The sequence below is a fragment of the Aotus nancymaae genome, unplaced genomic scaffold (genome assembly GCF_030222135.1).
Source record: "Aotus nancymaae isolate 86718 unplaced genomic scaffold, 86718_ANA_hifiasm-v0.15.2.pri h1tg000012l, whole genome shotgun sequence".
Taxonomy (NCBI): domain Eukaryota; kingdom Metazoa; phylum Chordata; class Mammalia; order Primates; family Aotidae; genus Aotus; species Aotus nancymaae.
The window spans coordinates 30,319,415-30,338,381 of NW_026988423.1; the positions used below are offsets into that span (position 1 = coordinate 30,319,415).

Here is an 18,967-nt window from a genome sequence, read left to right on the forward strand (position 1 = left end):
GAAACCAATACCCAGATTATACTGAGGGATGACTGTAATTTGTGATTGTTTGATCAATGACAATTTCTCCTATCAGACCAAAAGCAGAAATTGTATCTTTTTATTCACTATTGAATCACCAAGACATAGCACAGTACATACCATAGGTGTTCATTAAATATTTGCAGAATTGATTACCAAATACTTTTAAGAAGCAAAAAAGAATGAGGACTGAGCAAGACAATTGGAGCTATCATGATCAATCATGACCTCTGAAAGTACAGTTTGAATATCCTGACAAGGGTAGAATCCAGAATACAGGGATTTAAGGAGCAACTGAGCAAAGAAAATAGGGGAGAGAGGATGGACAAGAGGCTGACAGAAGGAGCAACAATGTTAAGGGAAAGCTACTTATTTTCATTTTGTTATTCTTTATGCCATTATTGTTCTGCCTCCAACACTGAGAAGACTTAAACAGAGGTTTGACCTGGATTCAGTAGATTTCTGGGAACCACGGGCATTATTAAATGAAATCTAAGCAAAAATTGGAGAACTAAGTAATCCACAAAAAAAAAACAGGGTTGAGTAGAACACAAGACACCACTTGAAATACGAATTATGCAGGAGTAGATCCTTCAAGTTGCTATTAAAGGTTTTCAAAGATCAAAATTTAATATAAAGGATAACAAGAAACTAATTGCATGCAGCTCTGTGTGGTGGCTCATGCCAGTAATCCTAGCACTTCAGGAAGCCGAGGCTGGTTGATCACTTGAGGTCAGGAATTTGAGACCAGCCTGGCCAACATGATGAAACCCCATCTCTACTAAACATACAAAAATTATCTGGATGTGGTGGCACATGCCTGTAGTCCTCACTACTCAGGAGACTGAGGCAGCTGAGGCATGAAAATCCCTTGAATCTGGAAAATGGAGGTTGCAGTGAGCCAAGATCATGCCGCTGCATCCCAAACTAGGCTACAGAGTGTGACTCTCCGTCTCAAAAAAAAAAAGAAAAAGAAAAGAAAAAGAAACTAATTAGGGCATCCATAAGGAGTATGCTGATGTTCCAAGCTGAAAGAAAAATGATTCCATCTACTCTTTGGTTTTTAAGTCAGATTGGAGATTCAAAGCCAAAGAAAAAGTCATGCAGGTGTAAGATAAAATCTGAGCATACTACATTTGCTCCTAAGAAAACAATATGTGCACTAAAGCAAAGGTCCCCAACCCCCAGGGCACAGACAAGTAGCTAGGAACCAGGCTTCACAGCAAGTGGTGAATGGCAGGAGCTTCATGCGTTTTAACAGCCATTTCCCATTTGGCATTACCGCCTGAGCTCTGCCTTCTGTCAGAGGAACAGGGGCATTAGAGTCTCATAGAAGCGTAAACCCTATTGTGAACTGCACAAGCCAGGGATCTAGATTGCATGCCTATGAGAATCTAATGCCTGATGATCTGTCACTGTCTCCCATCACCAGATGGAACCGTCTGGTTGCAGAAAAACACGCTCAGAACTCCCACAGATTCTACATTACGGTGAGTTGCATAATTATTCCATTGCATGTTACAATGTAATGATAATATAAAGTTCACAATAAATGTAATCCGCTTGAATCATCCCAGAATCATACCCCCTCTCTGAGCCATGGAAAAATTGCATCCCATGAAACCAGTCTCTAGTGCCAAAAAAGTTAGGGACTGCTGCACTAAAGGAGTGTTATGATATTCCAGATGTAGGGGCAGTCACTCAAATCTCCACAACCTACTTCTGTCATCTTCCCTCCTTTGTTCATTCCATTTTCATCCTCCTACAAACTCAAAGTGCCTTAGAGGTAGCACAAAGGCCCTGAGGCAAAGGGGGAAGCGTAAGAGATAATACAAGTGTTTGAAGAAAAGGATTAAACATTTCTCGTCTCCCACTGAATCCTGGATTTAAGTAACAGTTTAAGTTGAACTTGACAACTAGCACCTGCCAGTTGTTTGAGGTGGAAAACGCAATGTTCAGGACTCAGGACCAGTTGAGATGTTTGCTTGGTAGCGACTAGAATATTGAACTCTGGGGGGCCTCTCCTCTTGCTTTTCCAGATCTCATCCTCAGCAATCCCCAAGTACTAGACCTTTTTTTAATTAAAAAAAAAAAAAAAAAAAAAAAGGTAGACATGCAAAAAATAAAAAGTTAAAACGTCAAGTAAAAAAAAAAAAAAAGAAAGAAAAAATAGTGGCCGGACGCGGTGGCTCATGCCTGTAATCCCAGCACTTTGGGAAGCGGGGTGGCAGGGGAAGAATGGCCAACATAATGAAACCGCGTCTCTACTAAAAATACAAAATTAGCTGGGCGTGGTGGTGCGTGCCTGTAGTCCCAGCTACTCGGGAGTCTGAGGCAGGAGAATTGCTTGAACCCGGGAGCAGGAGGTTGCAGTGGGCGGAGATCACACCACCACACTCCAGCCAGGGCGACAAGAGTGAAACCCCGCCTGAAAAAAAAATGTTTAGAGTAACACCATGTGAAGGAGATAGACACATTCCAAAAGAAAACAGCAAGTGCATGTTGGAGCAAGGCAGTCGGTGGCTGCAGCACAGTTAAAGAGTAACGTGGGAGGAGCTGTGGAGAAGCAGCCACGGGTAACACCAGAGCCCTGCACACCATGTAAAGGAGGTGCTCAGTGCGCCCAGGTTTCATCAGAAGTCACTGTGTCAGGCCCCAGGGGCACGTCTAGAGCGCACAGGCCGACTTGCCTGTGCCCTGTTCGAACCGTGTCCTGAGCACCTTCCCCTCCCGGCACCATCCGTCCCTCAGCAACCAGGAGTTTATAAGAGCGGAGGCTGATTCCAGTGAGGCGGCAGAACTTTAGGAGGCCTCTCCCAAAAGCCAGCTACGTCGCCGTTAGCCAAGGTTTCTCTTCAAGGACCTAACCTCTCCTCCAGACTTAGTATACCAGAGGCGTCGCAACAACGACTGCTGCCTACGCGCCTCAGCGAGGCGGGTGCGGACTTTAAGGACGCACTGGAAATCCCGGGCATGCTCCCGCCTGTGGAGAAGGACAAGAGAAAATGTGCGCCAATCAGGATGCAGACTTGGAGGACGTTTACCGTCAGGACCAATAAGAGAGAAGGTGGGCGGGACCAAGGGTGCTGTTTCGCTCTTGGGATTTAAACCTCAACGGTCGGCAGTTAACAGCAGGTTCGGCGCGTGGACGGGCAGTGTCCTTGCGCAAACTGTGGGAACGCTAACGGAACCTGCGTCCTCCGCTGGCGACTGGCAGGACGCGGTGCGGAAAGCGGGCTTCGGCGACGCGGGTAAGCCGGATGAAGGTCGGAAGCGGGGGGACCTGGGGACGTAGGGCTGCAGGCCCGCTGCCGCAGGAGCCCTCGCCCCTTTCCCGCTGTCTGGACGGTGCAGAGTGGTAGCTTCCTTCCCAGTTTCCAGGTCCTGCCGGACGAGCCGTCCCGAACCTCTGCGTTCCTGAGGAAGGCGGCCGGGGCGGCGTGAGCTGCAGGCGCCGTGCGCGACGGGCCGCGGCCCCTGGAGGTCATGGAGTGCACTAGCCGCCGCTGCCGCCGCCTTTACGCCGGTGGTCGCGCTGAGCTCCTGGGCCGCTCCCGTGGGACCAGGCGGAGGCCACGGACGGCCCCGGGGTGGGAGCGCAGTCCCGGAGGCCGCTGGCTACCTGGGTCCTGGCCACGCCCGCGGCCGGGCGGGGCGACTGCGAGCTTTGTCGTTGAGAGGCGGAGCATGTCTTCTCGCTTTCTGGCTGCACCTTTTGTGGACTGCCTGATGGAACTGTGCAAGGTGTTTGCCCACCCTGAAATGGAAATAAACCTTTTTTTATTCTAAAAAGTATGAAGTCTCACTAAGCATGCAAAGAGAAACATTAAGGTCGTTTTAAATTGATTTTTCAGTACCCAGTGCTGGTGAGAGATAAAGAAATGAAAGCAAGCACCCTCTGCCCTGTGTGTTGTGGATAATCCGTTTTTCTAGACGGCGGTTTGGCATTATAAATCAGAATTTAAATTGTACTATAACTTCTAAGTCATAATCCACTTCCAGGAATTTATTCCAAGGACATAAATCGGACAAGAATGCAAACATAGTATGTACATGTTTTTAGAAATCCGAGCGACATTTAGTATGGATAAAGAAAAAAGAAAATACCCGAAATTCCAGCAGCCACAGATAACCATCAAATAAAACACTGTTCACATTTAGGTTTACTTCAGATATATTCATAATGAATATATACCTTATATTTACATGATTTCTTTATAAAATGTATTTTAAATTTTGTTATGAATATAATGTTAATTTAAAAGAACGTAAATTAAGGAGATCGTGCATTATTGAGTCAGTAATAAATTGGGAACACATTTATCTGTCAGTGTCGATATGCATTACCATTTTTAATGTATGCACGGCGTTTCTTGCTATGGCTATATTATTGTATCACATATTATTTAACCAATCCCCTACTAATGTCTCTTCATAAAATTATAAAATAATATGGTAGTGGTCACTTGTATGTATACATGTTTGCATTCTTGTCCAATTTATGTCCTTGGAATAAATTTCTGGAAGTGGATTATGACTTAGAAGTTGTGGTACAGTTTAAATTCTGATTCATAATGCCAAACTGGGCCAGGCACGGTGGCTCACGCCTGTAATCCCAGCACTTTGGGAAGCTGAGGCAGGCCGATCACTTGAGATCAGGATTTTGAAACCAATCTGGCCAGCATGGTGAAACCCCATCTCTACTAAAGATTTAAAAAAAAAATTAGCCGGGCGTGGTGGCCGGCGCCTGTAATCCCAGCTACTCGGGAGGCTGAGGCAGGAGAATCGCTTGAACCCGCGAGGCGGAGGTTGCAGTGAGCCAAGATCAGGCCACTGCACTCCAGCCTGGGCGACAGAGAGAGACTATGTCTCAAAAAATAATAATAATGCCAAACTGCCCTCTAGAAAAACGGATTATCCCCAACACACAGGGCATAATAAAGGTACTTGTTTTTATTTCTTCACACACTCACCAGCACTGGGTATTGAAAAATCTTCTAAAATGATGTCTTAATGCTTTTATGGGCATTATTGAGATTGAACATGTTTTCTGTTTATTAATTTTTGTTGCTGTTTAGAAACAGATTTTAGCTTTGTCACCCAGGCTGGAGTGCAGTGACCAGATCATAGCTTACTGCAGCCTCGAATTCCAGGGCTCAAGCGGTCCTCCTGCTTCAGCCTCCATAGTACTGAGACTACGGCCTATGCCACCATGCCTAGCTAATCTTTTTTCTTTTTTTTTTTTTTAAGAGATGGGGGTCTTGCTGTGTCGCACAGGCTGTCCTTGAACTCCTGGCCTCAAGCAATCCTCCCACCTCAGCCTCCAAAGTGCTGGAATTACAGGCATGAGCCACTGCACCCAGACTGTTTATTATTTCTTTGGTAAAGCATCTGTCTTTTCTCCCTTATCTTACTGTTATGTGTTCCCTTTTATAGATTTCTAAGCAATTCAAATTACTGATTTTTTTTTTTTTGAGATGGAGTCTCACTCTGTCACCCAAGCTGGAGTGCAATGGCACGCTCTCGGCTCACCGCAACCTCCACCTCCCGGGTTCAAGCAATTCTCCTGCCTCAGCCTCCCAAGTAGCTGGGATTACAGGTGTGCACCACCACAGACAGCTAATTTTTGTATTTTTAAGTAGAGACCGGGTTTCACCATGTTAGTCAGGCTGGTCTCAAACCCCTGACCTGGTGATCTGCCCACCTCAGCCTCCCAAAGTGCTGAGATTACAGGTGAGCCACCATGCCCGGCCAAATTACTGGTTTTTAAACCTGTTACAAGTATTTCTCCCAGTTTGTTGTCTCTTTTGTCTTCATTATGGTATTGTTTGCCTTTGTGGTAGGATGTTTTCTTTTAATACTATGATTTTTTAAGCTGCTTGCTTATCTCCCCAGAGGTAGAGAAATTTGTTATAACTCTGCAATAGCCTCCCTGTAACTGTCAGAGTCTGGCTACTGACCCAGACCCTTTATCTCAATTTAAAGTCTTTGCCCTTCTACCCTTGAAATCCTTTTGATTGTAACTAGCTAAACCTAGGACTCTGAGTCACTAAGATTTTTGAAGAGAAGATATTGTTAGATATTTTGGTCATTGTCTGTGTTTACAAAATACAAATTGCTCTAGCTTTTATGTGAAAGTTCCTCTAAAGAGAAAGGATTGTTCGGTCTTTTCTATTAGAATTTTATATTATATTAGAATTTTATATTATAAAAGTAATATAATATATTACTTTTATATTATATTACCTGTGGACCTTATTAAAGTTTGTATTTTATTTACTGTTTGGAAACATCATCTTCATAGGTTAAAGGAAAAAGGAATATGACACAGTTTAAATGCAGAGGAAATAATACATTAATCACTGTATAGTAGGACACATGCCATTTAGGGAAAAAAAAAAAAAAAAAAAAACCTCTTGGCTTTACTGCCAAAAATCTTCCTGGCCCAAACAGAGTCTCTCAAATTGTTATTCATGTATAGATATATATAAAAAGTATCATTTAAATTTCACAACCTATTGAAAGAGTTCCTTTGTTCTAACATTTATTAATTCCCTACCATGGGTCAGAGACTGTTGAATTTGTACAAATGCTACCTAAGAGAACAAGTAATTTTGCAAAGTTGCATTTGGGGGCTTCTCATTTGTTACACCTGTGATAACTGTCTCTACTTTTTCTATGGCAGCTACCAAAAATGTAGTCACTACATTCTTACTCTTCTAGATTGGATAGTATAATCTAGCCAACCTTGAAAGGATTTTACTTAAGATTTAAGACCCTGATCCTCTGATTCCTTTGCTTCTACACAGTCTCCTAACAGTGACTTTTGGTTAGTGCTTTTTGTTCCATGTATCACTACTTTAGTTAATTTTTTTTAACTGTATTCTTCTTTTCTAGGTTTTTTTTTTTTTTTTAATCAACTTGAATGCAAATACCAATCAAGGCACATTGAAACAAGGTAAGAAATTGACAAAAAAAAAAAACCAACTTTGGTTTACACTTAATTCCACCAGGCTCATCGATTACATGAAAAAGAGGATCTTTAAATCAAAATTAAAGGACAAAGTAATTATATTTTAAGAATACTCAGGGCATAGTGAAGTGTTGATAGACTAGGTGATAATGATTCAAATCCAGAAGACTTGGATGATACAACGGACAATTTTGAATAAATCTTAAGTAATTTTGTACCACTATTTCCCCATCTCTAAAATGGGGATATTTTCTGGTTCCCTCTCTGCTAGGATATAAAAGCTATTATAATGTACTTTTCAGTACTACAAGTTCACCTCACCTTTTGTATGCTATTTTACTTCCTAAATTTGGAACTCTTTCAGTGAAGTCTTATTCTGTGGTCTACCCCCTGCTGGGCTTCTGTAACAATTATGCAGCATTAGTTTATGATTTATATATATTAGTACTGTTTTTAATTGTCCCATGTGTTATTTGCACTAGCAGCTGGAGGATAGAAAACATTTGTATACCTGGAGTCTTGAACATGGGTAGGAAAAAACTAATTGTTGCTTGGTAAGTAAAACTTTGGATCTCATAATCATGGGAGAATTATAAATTAGAGGATCAGGGTCTGAGATCTTAAGTAAAATATTTTTGGCTGGGCACAGTGGCTCACGCCTGTAATCCCAACTCTTTGGGAGGCCAAGGTGGGCGAATTGAGGTCAGGAGTTCGAGACCAGCCTGGCCAACATGGTGAAACCCTGTCTCTACTAAAAATACAAAAACTTAGCTGGGCATAGTGGTGGGCACCTGTAATCCTAGCTACTTAGGAGGCTGAGGCAGGAGAATCGCTTGAACCTGTGGAGGTTGCAGTGAGCCAAGATTGTGCCACGGCACTCCAGCCCAGGCTACAGAGTGAGACTCCATCTAAAAACAAAACAAAAAAAGATCCTTTCAAGTTTGTCTAGATTATACTATCCAATCTAGAAGAGTAAGAATTTAGTGACTGCATTTTTGGTAGTTACCATAAGTCAAGACAGTCATCATAGGTAGAACAAACAAGACTTCAAATGTGAGTTTGCAAAATTACTCATTCTCTGAGGTAGCATTTGTACAAATTCTAAATGTGAATAACACTGCAGTAATGAAAATTATTGAGGAAGAAGGTCTGAGTTCAAGGTCTGTTGTTTATTATTTCTATGGTTACAAAGGATAATGTATTTAAGACAACTTTTGAGTTCTTTTGAATAAATACTGGTGTTCACAAGTAATATTTTGAGGGTTACTTATTAACTTTGCTTTGAGAACAAGCAAAGCCCCATCTCATTTTCCTATCTCAGTGTGTGGTACTACCGGCCACTCATGTTTCTCACATCTGAAAAAGGAGTTATCTAGAAAGCCTCCCTATGTTTGAACAGCATATCTAGTCACTGAATCCTGTTGTTTCTACTTTCTTCATCTTAAGTTCATCTACTTCTCTCCATTTGCCTATGAATATCTTCTAGGCCACTGTTATCATATTTTGCCTCCCAGTTTGGTCACAATGCCTCCAATCTTGCTCTTCCCATCCATAGAATACCTAGAGCAATATTTTTGCCACGCAATTCTATAGGGCATGTAAATTTTTTCAGTGGCCCTGCAAAATAAAATCTAAGCTTCTTAAAGAATGCCTTTGCTCTACAAATGTGACTTTTGCTTACCTTTTTAAACTATGTTCTTGTCACTCTCAAGCCATACCAAGGGATTCACAGTTGCCTGAATGCATATGCTGTCCTCTATAATCCTTTACACAAACTGTGTCTTCTGCCTTAGACATCCTTAAAGTGGTTCTTTAACTGGCTCCCATTTGTTCTGCAAGATTTAGCTTTAATATCTCCTCTATAAGAACTTGCCTATAACCACTAGCCCAGGACTTGGCAAACATCATGGTCCATGAACTAAGAGTGCTTTTTACATTTGTAAAGGATTGTAAAAATATGTACCCAATAGAGGCCATTTGTGGCTCACAGAGCTTAAAACATTTACTCTTTAATCCTTCACAGAAAACATTTACCAACCTCTGCACTAGATTTATGTGCTTTGTAAGATAAGGTACTATGCTTTATTAGTTTGTTAACTTCCAGGTAGGTAACTTCATGCCTGGCATTAGACCAATTTATCCAATCTTTAATTAACTGAATATTCTTAAATTCTATCTTAGAAAATAAGATACTCAGGAGAAAGACTTTATGAAAACTCAGATGAGTGGTGAATATCTCATCTGCTTTGGGGGGAAAAAACACAACTAATTAGATACTTGCAGGATTAGGCTTTAATGAATTTGAATACAAGGCACAGGTTTCCAGGTGTACATAAACACATCTCCATTTTACAACTGCTTTTTGCTTCTTTAATCTCTTAATCCTTTTGGACAGGGATAAGAGAATATTTGAACTTTCTTATTAAAGCAGTAACTTCCTTAAATAGGGCTTTAGTCTTTCTGCGTTTTTCTTTAAGAGCTGATAATCTGAATTCCTAGTACTTGCAAGTAAATTTTTTTTTCCTTTTCTGTCCACCTACCATTAGGTGGTTCCTAGATCCTGGCAAATTGTCTGTGGTTAAATGATGCTTTTACTTTCTGGGTCCACACAGACCCTCTTTGTTGGTGTCTCCAAATTAGTATTCTCTTCCTCTAGTGTGTCATTACAGTCCCTTTTGGCTTTTGTTTCTTCCTCATGGAATAAAAGTGGGTGCTCAATCCGTCCCCTACGTACAAAATGCTGGATCCGGGATTCTAATCCTTGGCATTTAGGACGGTCCATGAGGGGCTTATATGTGCGCATCTTCACTCCTTCTACAAAAGCACTGGTCTGCTTTATAACAGAGGGCTTAACATTTCTCCATTCTATCATTCCATCCATCTTTGGTTCTCTTCCACAGGGTATTGCAACAGAGTCCAGTCCTTGTAGCATACTATACAACATGTGAGTTTTGACAGCATGATTAGCCCACAGTTGTTGTAGATGGGTAATATTGAACTCCTGAGCCTCCTGGTCATAAATCCACTTGACATTTTCAAACTTACAGTCATATAAGACTAGAGGAAATTCTACAGCCATGCTAGAGAAAAAGAGAAAAGAAAGAGTTTGAGAATATATATCAGCCATCTAACAGTTCCTTAAAAACTAAGAGTTAGTTGGGTTAAGGGAGCCAGGTAGGGGGCCACAGTTGATGTTAATAGTCTAATAGCTAAGAAAATATACCACCATCCCTAACCTTGAACAACTTTATTACAGTAATGAAAAATGCAACAAATCATAGATGAACCTGATCTATATTAGGTAAATGTCAGTGCTAACAAGACAGCTATAAGAGTTGACATGGCTCTATCGTGCTGCTATAAAATTAAAAAATAGCTGATGTTTTTTCCAGATTTGTTAATGGCATTGCAATTTTGCTCAGTATGAGTAAAACTATTGGTATCTATCTCAGCCTGTTGTCAAAAGAAAAATCTTGACTATTCTTTCTTTCCTACCATTTCAGAAATAGGAAATTAGGAAAAATTCAAAATTACAATAGGATGACTACTCAGTGATAGAAAACCAGCCAGATTTAATACGAATAGCTTATTCACATTTCAGTTTTATCACATCCTAACAATACCTCTTAACATAAATTCAGAAACAACAAGGATGTAGAAATGAATGTCCTTTTACTTAAGGAGCCTGGTTAAAACACCTGCCTCTTTACTCATGGGATAGAACAATGAGAGGAAAGTAGAAGATATTACTCCCTCTTACATGTTCATAACATTCTATAATTCAGATTAAAAGCTTCATGAAGGCAAAATCAGTGACTTAATTATTTAGATAATCATGGGGGAGAGAAGGATATGATATTTCTTTTTTTTTTTTTTTTTTTTTGAGACAGAGTCTCCCTCTGTCACCCAGGCTGGAGTGCAGTGGCCCGATCTCAACTCACTACAACCTCTGCCACCCAGATTCAAGCGATTCTTGTGCCTCAGCCTCCTGAGTAGCTGGGATTATAGGCATGCACCATTTATTTTTTAACTCACCTATATTGTGGCTTCTGAGGATTTTTCTCTATATTCAGCAGTTCATCAATAATCTCTGGCTTCTCCATTCCTTGGCCAATCAGAAAGAGGATAGCCATCATACATCGGACTTGATGATAAAGGAACGCCTGGCCAGTCACTTCAAATTGACATAACTGAAAAGGTACTTGCCATCTCTCCTCACCTGGGCTCTGGCCCACTAGCTGTACTTGAGCGGACAGAATAGTCCTTTGAAAATTAATCACACCATTGGCTACATCCATTTTACACAAGTTCCTGAAATCATGGGTACCAACATACTTCTGAGCTGCATAATCCATGGTTACAATATCTAAATCAGCACGAGGGAAAAAATAGCGGTAAGTCCGCTCAAGACAGCTGAACCTAGCACTGAAGCTCGGTTCTACAGGGGCCCAGGCCAATATACGGATGTCTGGAGGGAGCACCCGATTGAGAATGTGGGTATAACGGATCTCTTCAGCAGCTTCCTCTTTTACATTAAAGTCCTCAGAATCCCTGCCCCTTGGAAACTGAGAGCGAAGGTCAAGTGAAATCACCTGTGGAGTAAAAGAAAGATACTGGGTTTGAGAGACACAAATACTCTCAGTACTCAGTGTGTAGACCTAGAATATCCTGGTATTGCTTGGAGAAACAGTGTATTGGCCCTTACCTGTCCAAAGGCACTAACTCCTTTGTCTGTTCTCCCACATCGGTGATAGTTGGATGTCTGTCTGCTTTCTACTAGTCGAGTCTTGGTTAGAGCCTCAAACAGCTTCTCTTCAATGGTATTATTTGTGTTTTCCTGACTGGCAAAGCCCTGGTATCCCCAGCCCATATAGGCTATTCTTAGGGCTACATGTCTTTGGCCATGAGCACTGAAATCAAATGCACGCTTAGTTTTTCCAGCTCCTGAATTTTCTCTAATGTTTGAGTCCTCCTTATTTTTGGCCTGTTCCTTTTTAAGTCTTTGCACCTCATGCTCCAGTTCTTGTACTCTTCTTAGGAGTTTCTCAGTCTGGTTTCTGTCTGCATCATTATCAGCCATGATACGACAACCCCAGGAATAAACAAATCAAACAGGTCTGCCCTATCTGAAAAGAGAGCAAAGGGATACAACAGTTTCAGTGCTAGTTCCTTTGATGATGTTCAGATGGTATCGAACATTTAATTTAATGCCCAAAGAATATACTTTTGCTTTTCCAGGGATACAAGCATTAGCTTTATTGTGGGTTGATCATCCACAGATATCATTCTTTTCCATTCTGTCTGGCCAGTTCACAGAGGGAAAGAAGTATTACTCAGCTGTCATTATTAAGGTTTCATTAAAGCAGTCAAAATTCCGGGAGAATGTCTATAGATTTCATTTATCTGTCTTCACTGAGTGTATTGAGGACTCATGTTACAGGTATTTTTTCTCTAAGACATTTCCATTTGATTTCTCATTGTATTTGTTCAATTCTCTAGTCATAAGATTTCTTTATATGGGCTACTTAAGTCTGCTCTGGGTTTCTGTTGCTTTTATTTCAAATAAATTGCTTGTATGTTCCATCATCTAATATTCATTAGTTAAATAGTAGGTGGTGCAGTAGAAGCTAGCCTAACTGAAGAAGCTTACTGATGGTTATATTTCACATTGGAAGTGGAAGCTAGAGACAAGATTTTCTCACTTTAAACAATTTTGATGGGAGAAAAGAGGTAATTAAGCACATTAACCCCTTTTTTAAGCTGAATTAAATGCATGTTTTGATAAAAGATTTCTGTACCTCTAATAGTTTAAAAAGTCAGTCTGTGTAATGTAGATGTCAATGTAGAAATTCCTGTTATATTTCAATAATCTGAGGACAACTGTACTACATCCTTAAAATTGGGATGGTCCTAGACAATCTGTGACTGATGGTTACTTTAGTTAGAGAAGACCATCTCCACATCTGTTCTAAGGCTATGTTATCTAAGTGTAGGTAGCTAATTTAGTTTTTTACTGAGTTTCTGTATCTATAGTAGTTCTTTAAATTAAGCTATTATATGTATTAAATATATTACAATTAAATTGTAAAAAATGAAACTAAAAGTACTGAAGAAAACATGGAATAACTTTGAAATTCTGGAGTAGGAAAGGCATTTCTAAGCACAAGTCTAGAAACCCAGAAACTACAGAAAAACAAGATGTGACCTAAAAGTAAACATTTCTGCAAGCAAAAAATAAAGTCAAATGGCAAACAACAAACTGAGAAGAAAAAATAAGTGATGGTAAAGTGCTACCTTCCTTAATATATATTTCATTAATATATAAATCAGTTTTAATGAAAAAGTCAGTAAGAAAAAAAATCCAGCAACCTGAGAGTCAAACGGGCAAAGACCAAACATTTCAAACAAAAAGAAAAAAGCTTATAAAATTTTTATTTTTTATTTATTTATTTATTTTTTGAGATGGAGTGTCACTCTTGTTGCCCAGGCTGGAGTGCAATGGTGCGATCTCGTCTCACCACAACCTTCACCTCCCCAGTTCAAGCGATTCTCCTGTCTCAGCCTCCCGAGTAGCTGGGATTACAGGCATGTGCCACGACACCTGGCTAATATTTTAAATTTTTAGCAGAGACAGGGTTTCTCCATGTTGGTCAGGTTGGACTCCAACTCATGACCTCAAGTGATCCACCTGCCTTGGCCTCCCAAAGTGCTGGGATTACAGGCATGAGCCACTGCGCCCAGCCTAAAATATTTTTAAATGCTTACTTCTACTCAGCTGAAATAAATGCAAGAGGATATGAGAACTATTTTTTAAGGAACTGACTACGAAGACAGTTTGATAGTATGCCACTTTGGAGAGGGACTAGAGAAACAAGCTCTGTTAATACATGGTCAGTACAGCTTCTTTGGAGGTAAACATTTTGGCAACAGCTGTCAACTTTTGGCCTACTTCTCCCATGTCTAGAAATTTAACCATTCATATGCTTGCCAAATAAGTAGCAACTTACCAAATACTCTTATTAACATTAGTAAACCTATAAATCTAAATTACATCAATAATCAGTAAGGGAATGGCTGAATAAATGATACACTGGAATTCTGTGCAGCATAAAATGAAGGTCAGCCTATGCTTACACAGCTGGATAACTGGTTATCTTTAAGGTTCAGAAGAGTTGTATATTGTTCTCCTTTATAGTATAAAAAAATAAGTGTACATGTGAATATGGAAAATTTCTGGAGAAATCATAAGAAATTGCTTTTGAGAGTATAACTTGGTGGGGGAGAGAAAAATGCTTGCTTAAAATTATCATGTGCATGTATTAGTTTTTCAGTTTAAAAAGAAAAATAGTAGGGACACAGGAAATAGTGGAAGCAGATACCTATCTCAGATCCAGTTAGGAAACTAGCATTGGGTATTTGGCTGATGGATGTGAGTACTACGTTATTTCAGACACTAGAATGAACAGATTTAGCCAGCAACTGAAGATGCATTCAAATTACTAAAGCATAGAAATTATATGTATGCATATATATATATACACACACACACATTGTATGTGTGTGAGAGAGAACACAACACTGCTTTTGTGATTTTTTTTTTTTTTTTTTTTAGATCAAATCACTCTTTTATGGTTAAAAGCTGGGACTCACTCTGAAGCCAAACTGTGTTAGAATTCCAGCTCCACCACTGACTAGCTGAATAACCCTGGGCAAGTTATTTAACTTCTCTGTGCCCTATGTATTCATCTGTGAAAAGGAGATAATCCCACAGCTGAAAATTACATGAATAAATGTAAAGCACGTAGAACAACGGCAGGCACATAAAGCACCCCCTAAGTACCTGTTACATAATGCACATTAAGTGGTATGCTCCATATCATGTAGTTTCAAGCTTTTCTTATGCCAGAACTAAACTGTCCTGTTTCAGGACCTACTAAAGGTGGCAAGACAGGAGAAAGCAGGAGTAAGAGTGGTAATGAAAGCAGGTAACAGATTCCTGGAACTGAGTTAATGCCCCTCTAATCTGTTCTTATACTACCTGGTATTGAATTTATGACTGCCTTAGCCATTCTTTCTCCATTTGACTGCTATAAAATGGAGATAAGGGAATGAGCAATTTATGAGTTGGGAATTTATTATCGGAAAACTGACCAATGTTATCTCTTGCAGAAGGTCCTACAGTGTAGGAAAGCAATGAAACAACTTGTACCTGATGGACAAAAATGGGCCAGTATGGATCCAGAAGAGCAAATGTTGGTAGCTGCTACAGCTTTTACCCACATCTATGCAGGACAGGGTAAAGGAGATGTCAGGAGAGAAGCCCAATCTATCCAATATGATCCCTACAGTAAAGTTTCAGTAGCCCCAGGGAAGCGACCTACTCTTCCTGTGCAACTACAGTACCCACGTGTAGAAAGTAGTATCACTTCAGAAACAGTCTCTGAGGCCTCCCAAAGACTCCGAAAGCCAGTGATGAAGAGAAAGGTGCTGCGTAGAAAGCCAGATGGGGAAGTATTAGTGACAGATGAGTCGATTATCAGTGAATCAGAATCTGGTACAGAAAATGATCAGGGTCTCTGGGACTTAAGACAAAAGCTGATGAATGTGCAGTTCGAGGAAGACAGGGAATCCTCATTTGATATTTCACAAAAACTTAATCCACCACATGAATACCAAGGAATTTCTCAAGATCAGCTCATTTGCTCTCTACAAAAAGAAGGAATGGGCTCTCCAGCTTACGAACAAGACCTGATTGTTGCCAGCAGACCCAAGTCCGTTATTCTTCCAAGGCTGGACCAGTTAAGCCGAAACCGGGGCAAGACAGACCGGGTAGCCCGGTATTTTGAGTACAAACGGGACTGGGACTCAATACGCTTACCTGGTGAAGATCATAGGAAGGAATTACGCTGGGGTGTCCGAGAGCAGATGCTCTGTCAAACAGAACCCCAACCCAAACCTCAGCACGTGTATGTCCCAAACAATTATCTAGTACCAACAGAGAAGAAAAGGTCTGCACTCCGTTGGGGTGTTCGTTGTGACCTTGCAAATGGTATCATACCCAGGAAGCTTCCCTTCCCTCATTGTCCTCCTTAAATCTTTTTTAAACTGTCGTCTTTCACAGGATTGTTTGAGATAGCCTGGCTCTTTTTATCTTTCCTTTTAAATAGAAACAACTGACTTGAAAAGCTTATAGAACATTTTACAGTAAGGACTTCACCTATCACTGGTCTTTCCTAGCTATATATCATATTGGTATCATATAAAACTTCCAAATTAACACTCAAATCCAGCAATTGCAAGATATATCAGAGAAAGAAAAACAGACCTGGTCTTTCTATTTTGTCAAATTAGTATTTTGCCAAATCAGTAAGGGCCCTTTGTGTCCTATAACCTTTTTTACCTATGGGCAATGTGAGTTGCTGTGCTTTAATGTGTGTTTTTTTAAGTTGCTGGGCATTACATTTATCAATTAAAGAATCTTGGAAATTCATGAACTTGAATATTGTTTCATTAAATACTTCCCTAAGATGATCTTGAACCTGAGCTGTGATGAGAGCTCAAAAGAAGGAACAAAAACCTGCCTTTTACACAGTCCTAACGGATGGGAGAGAGGTAACAACATAGATAGCCGTCATTACTAAAGGTATACAAATCCAAGTAGCTTTAAACTACTTTTTAATAAATGCTCCAAAACAGTACCATATAACAAACAGGATTCAAAACTGTTTTACTTCAGAATCATTTCAATAATATTTTACCTGTCAGCTGTTATTTCTGGAATACCATGCTTTTTATAATTTGCTCCTGAGATTTTTGTAGGAATTATGCGTCACTTGGAAGGCTATTCCTACTCCAGTAGAATTTCAAACTAGTAACATCTGGAATCAGATGCAAACATATATACCTAAATGAATCTAGCCTGTTTGGGTGCAGATCAAAATATGAATTCTCACCTTAAACTGGAATTTATTGGTTCTTGGCATGTCTAACCCAATGGGGACCATGTAAAATCTGAAAGTTGTCAGTTTTAACACTGGAGGCCAAAAGAACGATGGCATAAATAGTTTGCTTGTTCAAGGAGAAAAGCTCTAACATAAATGTGAATGACTAACCCTTACTATCCGTGAAAATCATTTTCCCTGTAACATTTAAAGCCACATAATTCACACATTCACCCGGTTCTATTTGCTAAGTATCAGGAAAAGAAGTAATTAATGACTCAGATACATGTAGGATATACTCACTGCAAATAAGTAGAAACTGCAAACTGTCTTCCAACAGTGGAACAGTAATGTCTTTAAAGATATTAGAATATTAAATAGTCACTGGGAATCTTGGGAAGGTGAAAATTAGATGAATGTATCATGAACTGTACAGCATGATCTCAGTTATACACTCTGTACATACAGGGAAAGATCAAAACCTAACTCTTGAGCAGTGGGATTAAAGGTAATTTGTATTTACACATTGGCTTTTTATGAGGTCAAAAATTGTATGGTGATTTTAACTTGCAGAACACTCCAATGATTTATTTAGATCTCAAAGTCCAGTATTACCAAAATCAGCCTCCAAAGTTACCTAGTTCAACCCCCCTGCTAGCTAAAGAACTAGGCCAGGGAGTGAGTCTGGCTGGTCTTAAGGCAGATTTGTGGCAAAAACAAGACTTGGTACACTACAGTGTTTTTTCCAGCACACTTTACCCATTTTCAGGGTGAAGTGCAGTAGTTCCCAAGCAGACGTTTAAGGTAACACCTTGGCCAGGGCTACCAAGTGACCACAGAGGGAATTCGTGTGTACCCTAAGCATCAATTACAAACTAAAACAGCCATCACCAGATGTTCCATACATTGGGCGCCGTGGCTCACGCCTGTCATCCCAACATTTTGATAGCACAAGACGGGGAGGACCGCTTGAGGCCAGCAATTCAAGAGCAGCCTGGGCAACACAGCGAGACTGTCTCTACAAAAAAAAAAAAAAAAATCTAAAACTAGTCTGCTACGATGGCGTGCGCCCGTAGCCCCAGCTACTCGGAGACTGAGGTGGGGGGATCGCTTGAGCCCAGGAGGTCGAGGCTGCAGTGAGCAGTGATCATGCCACTGCACTCAGCCTCGAAGACAGTCTCAAAAAAAAAAAAAAGTCCTACCGTCAGGAACCAGTGGGTTAACAAAAATAGCATTCCTCTTGATAAACTTCGTATTAATCCAAAGGGAAGAGAGAGTACTGTCCAAAAGATTCGTGGGCACGCACTATGATCACTAAAAAGCAAAATAATTCGAAAATTGCTGCCACAGCCTCCCACATACTCCTGGGATCTCAACTTCTACCACAGTTTAGTTTTATGAGCACCCAATTCTAAGTGGGGCAGCAGAGCACTTTTGTACACCACAGTCCAAGGGCCACGGAAGCTCCGGTCACGATGGAATTAAAGATGTCCCTACAGCTGCGAGTTACCGCCGTGAGCTCCAGAAAGTACCAGACACAAAAGAAAGACATGGTCTTAAGCGAGGTCTCATTTCCATACACCAATGCTTTTCTGAAAAGACCAAAGTATATGTAAGAGGGCAAAAAGACAACCGTTCAGCAGTGTGTCCGTTTGTCCCTTCCCCTGTGGAACCCAGAAATTAACCCACCCCAAAGAGCCCACACTTACTTTGCAGTAAGCGGCCGTGCCGCGTTTCTGAGACAGGAAGTTGTCACTGTGCGTCTTCTGCGCACGCGCCTGGGGCTTCATGGGAGGTGTAGTCCATGGTTGTGGGAAATGTAGTTCTGAGACCCGAGCTTGGTGCTAGAATTCACCTCAGGTTTTCTAGTATAGCTATCGTTTCTCCATCCACAAGGGAGAATCTGGGCCCGTGGCAGGACAGCAACAAAAGGAGAAATTCTAGTGCTACGCTGTAATAAAAGAATAGAGATAATTTTTCAAATGTCTGCTATCCTTACACGAAAACTAAAAGATTGAAGATCTTGGCTCGA

The 18,967-nt window shown here is 40.6% G+C and overlaps 2 protein-coding genes across 9 annotated transcripts; one reads left to right on the forward strand and one right to left on the reverse strand.

Moving 5' to 3' along the window:
• Positions 1-6,171: 6,171 nt before the first annotated feature.
• On the forward strand, positions 6,172-16,484 carry HYLS1 (HYLS1 centriolar and ciliogenesis associated). Of its 7 annotated transcripts, none has more exons than XM_012470174.3 (4): positions 6,173-6,979; positions 7,477-7,548; positions 11,068-11,192; positions 15,164-16,484. In XM_012470174.3, exon 4 carries the CDS (start codon positions 15,188-15,190, stop codon positions 16,085-16,087), a length of 900 nt encoding a protein of 299 aa, XP_012325597.2. In that variant the 5' UTR covers positions 6,173-6,979; positions 7,477-7,548; positions 11,068-11,192; positions 15,164-15,187; the 3' UTR covers positions 16,088-16,484. The 7 variants fall into 7 exon arrangements, with proteins under 7 accessions (XP_012325600.2, XP_012325597.2, XP_012325598.2 ...); XM_012470175.3 differs by having other exon boundaries at positions 7,480-7,548; XM_012470176.3 differs by lacking the exon at positions 7,477-7,548.
• Positions 9,269-18,695, reverse strand: PUS3 (pseudouridine synthase 3). 2 transcript variants are annotated; one of them, XM_012470173.2, is made up of 4 exons: positions 18,645-18,695; positions 11,700-12,120; positions 11,030-11,586; positions 9,269-10,074 (listed from the first exon to the last, which is right to left on the reverse strand). In XM_012470173.2, the coding sequence occupies exons 2-4, from the start codon at positions 12,072-12,074 to the stop codon at positions 9,573-9,575; spliced, it is 1,434 nt and encodes a 477-aa protein (XP_012325596.1). In that variant the 5' UTR covers positions 12,075-12,120; positions 18,645-18,695; the 3' UTR covers positions 9,269-9,572. The 2 variants fall into 2 exon arrangements, with proteins under 2 accessions (XP_012325596.1, XP_064231620.1); XM_064375550.1 differs by lacking the exon at positions 18,645-18,695 and having other exon boundaries at positions 11,700-14,212.
• Between the last annotated feature and the right edge of the window lie 272 nt (positions 18,696-18,967).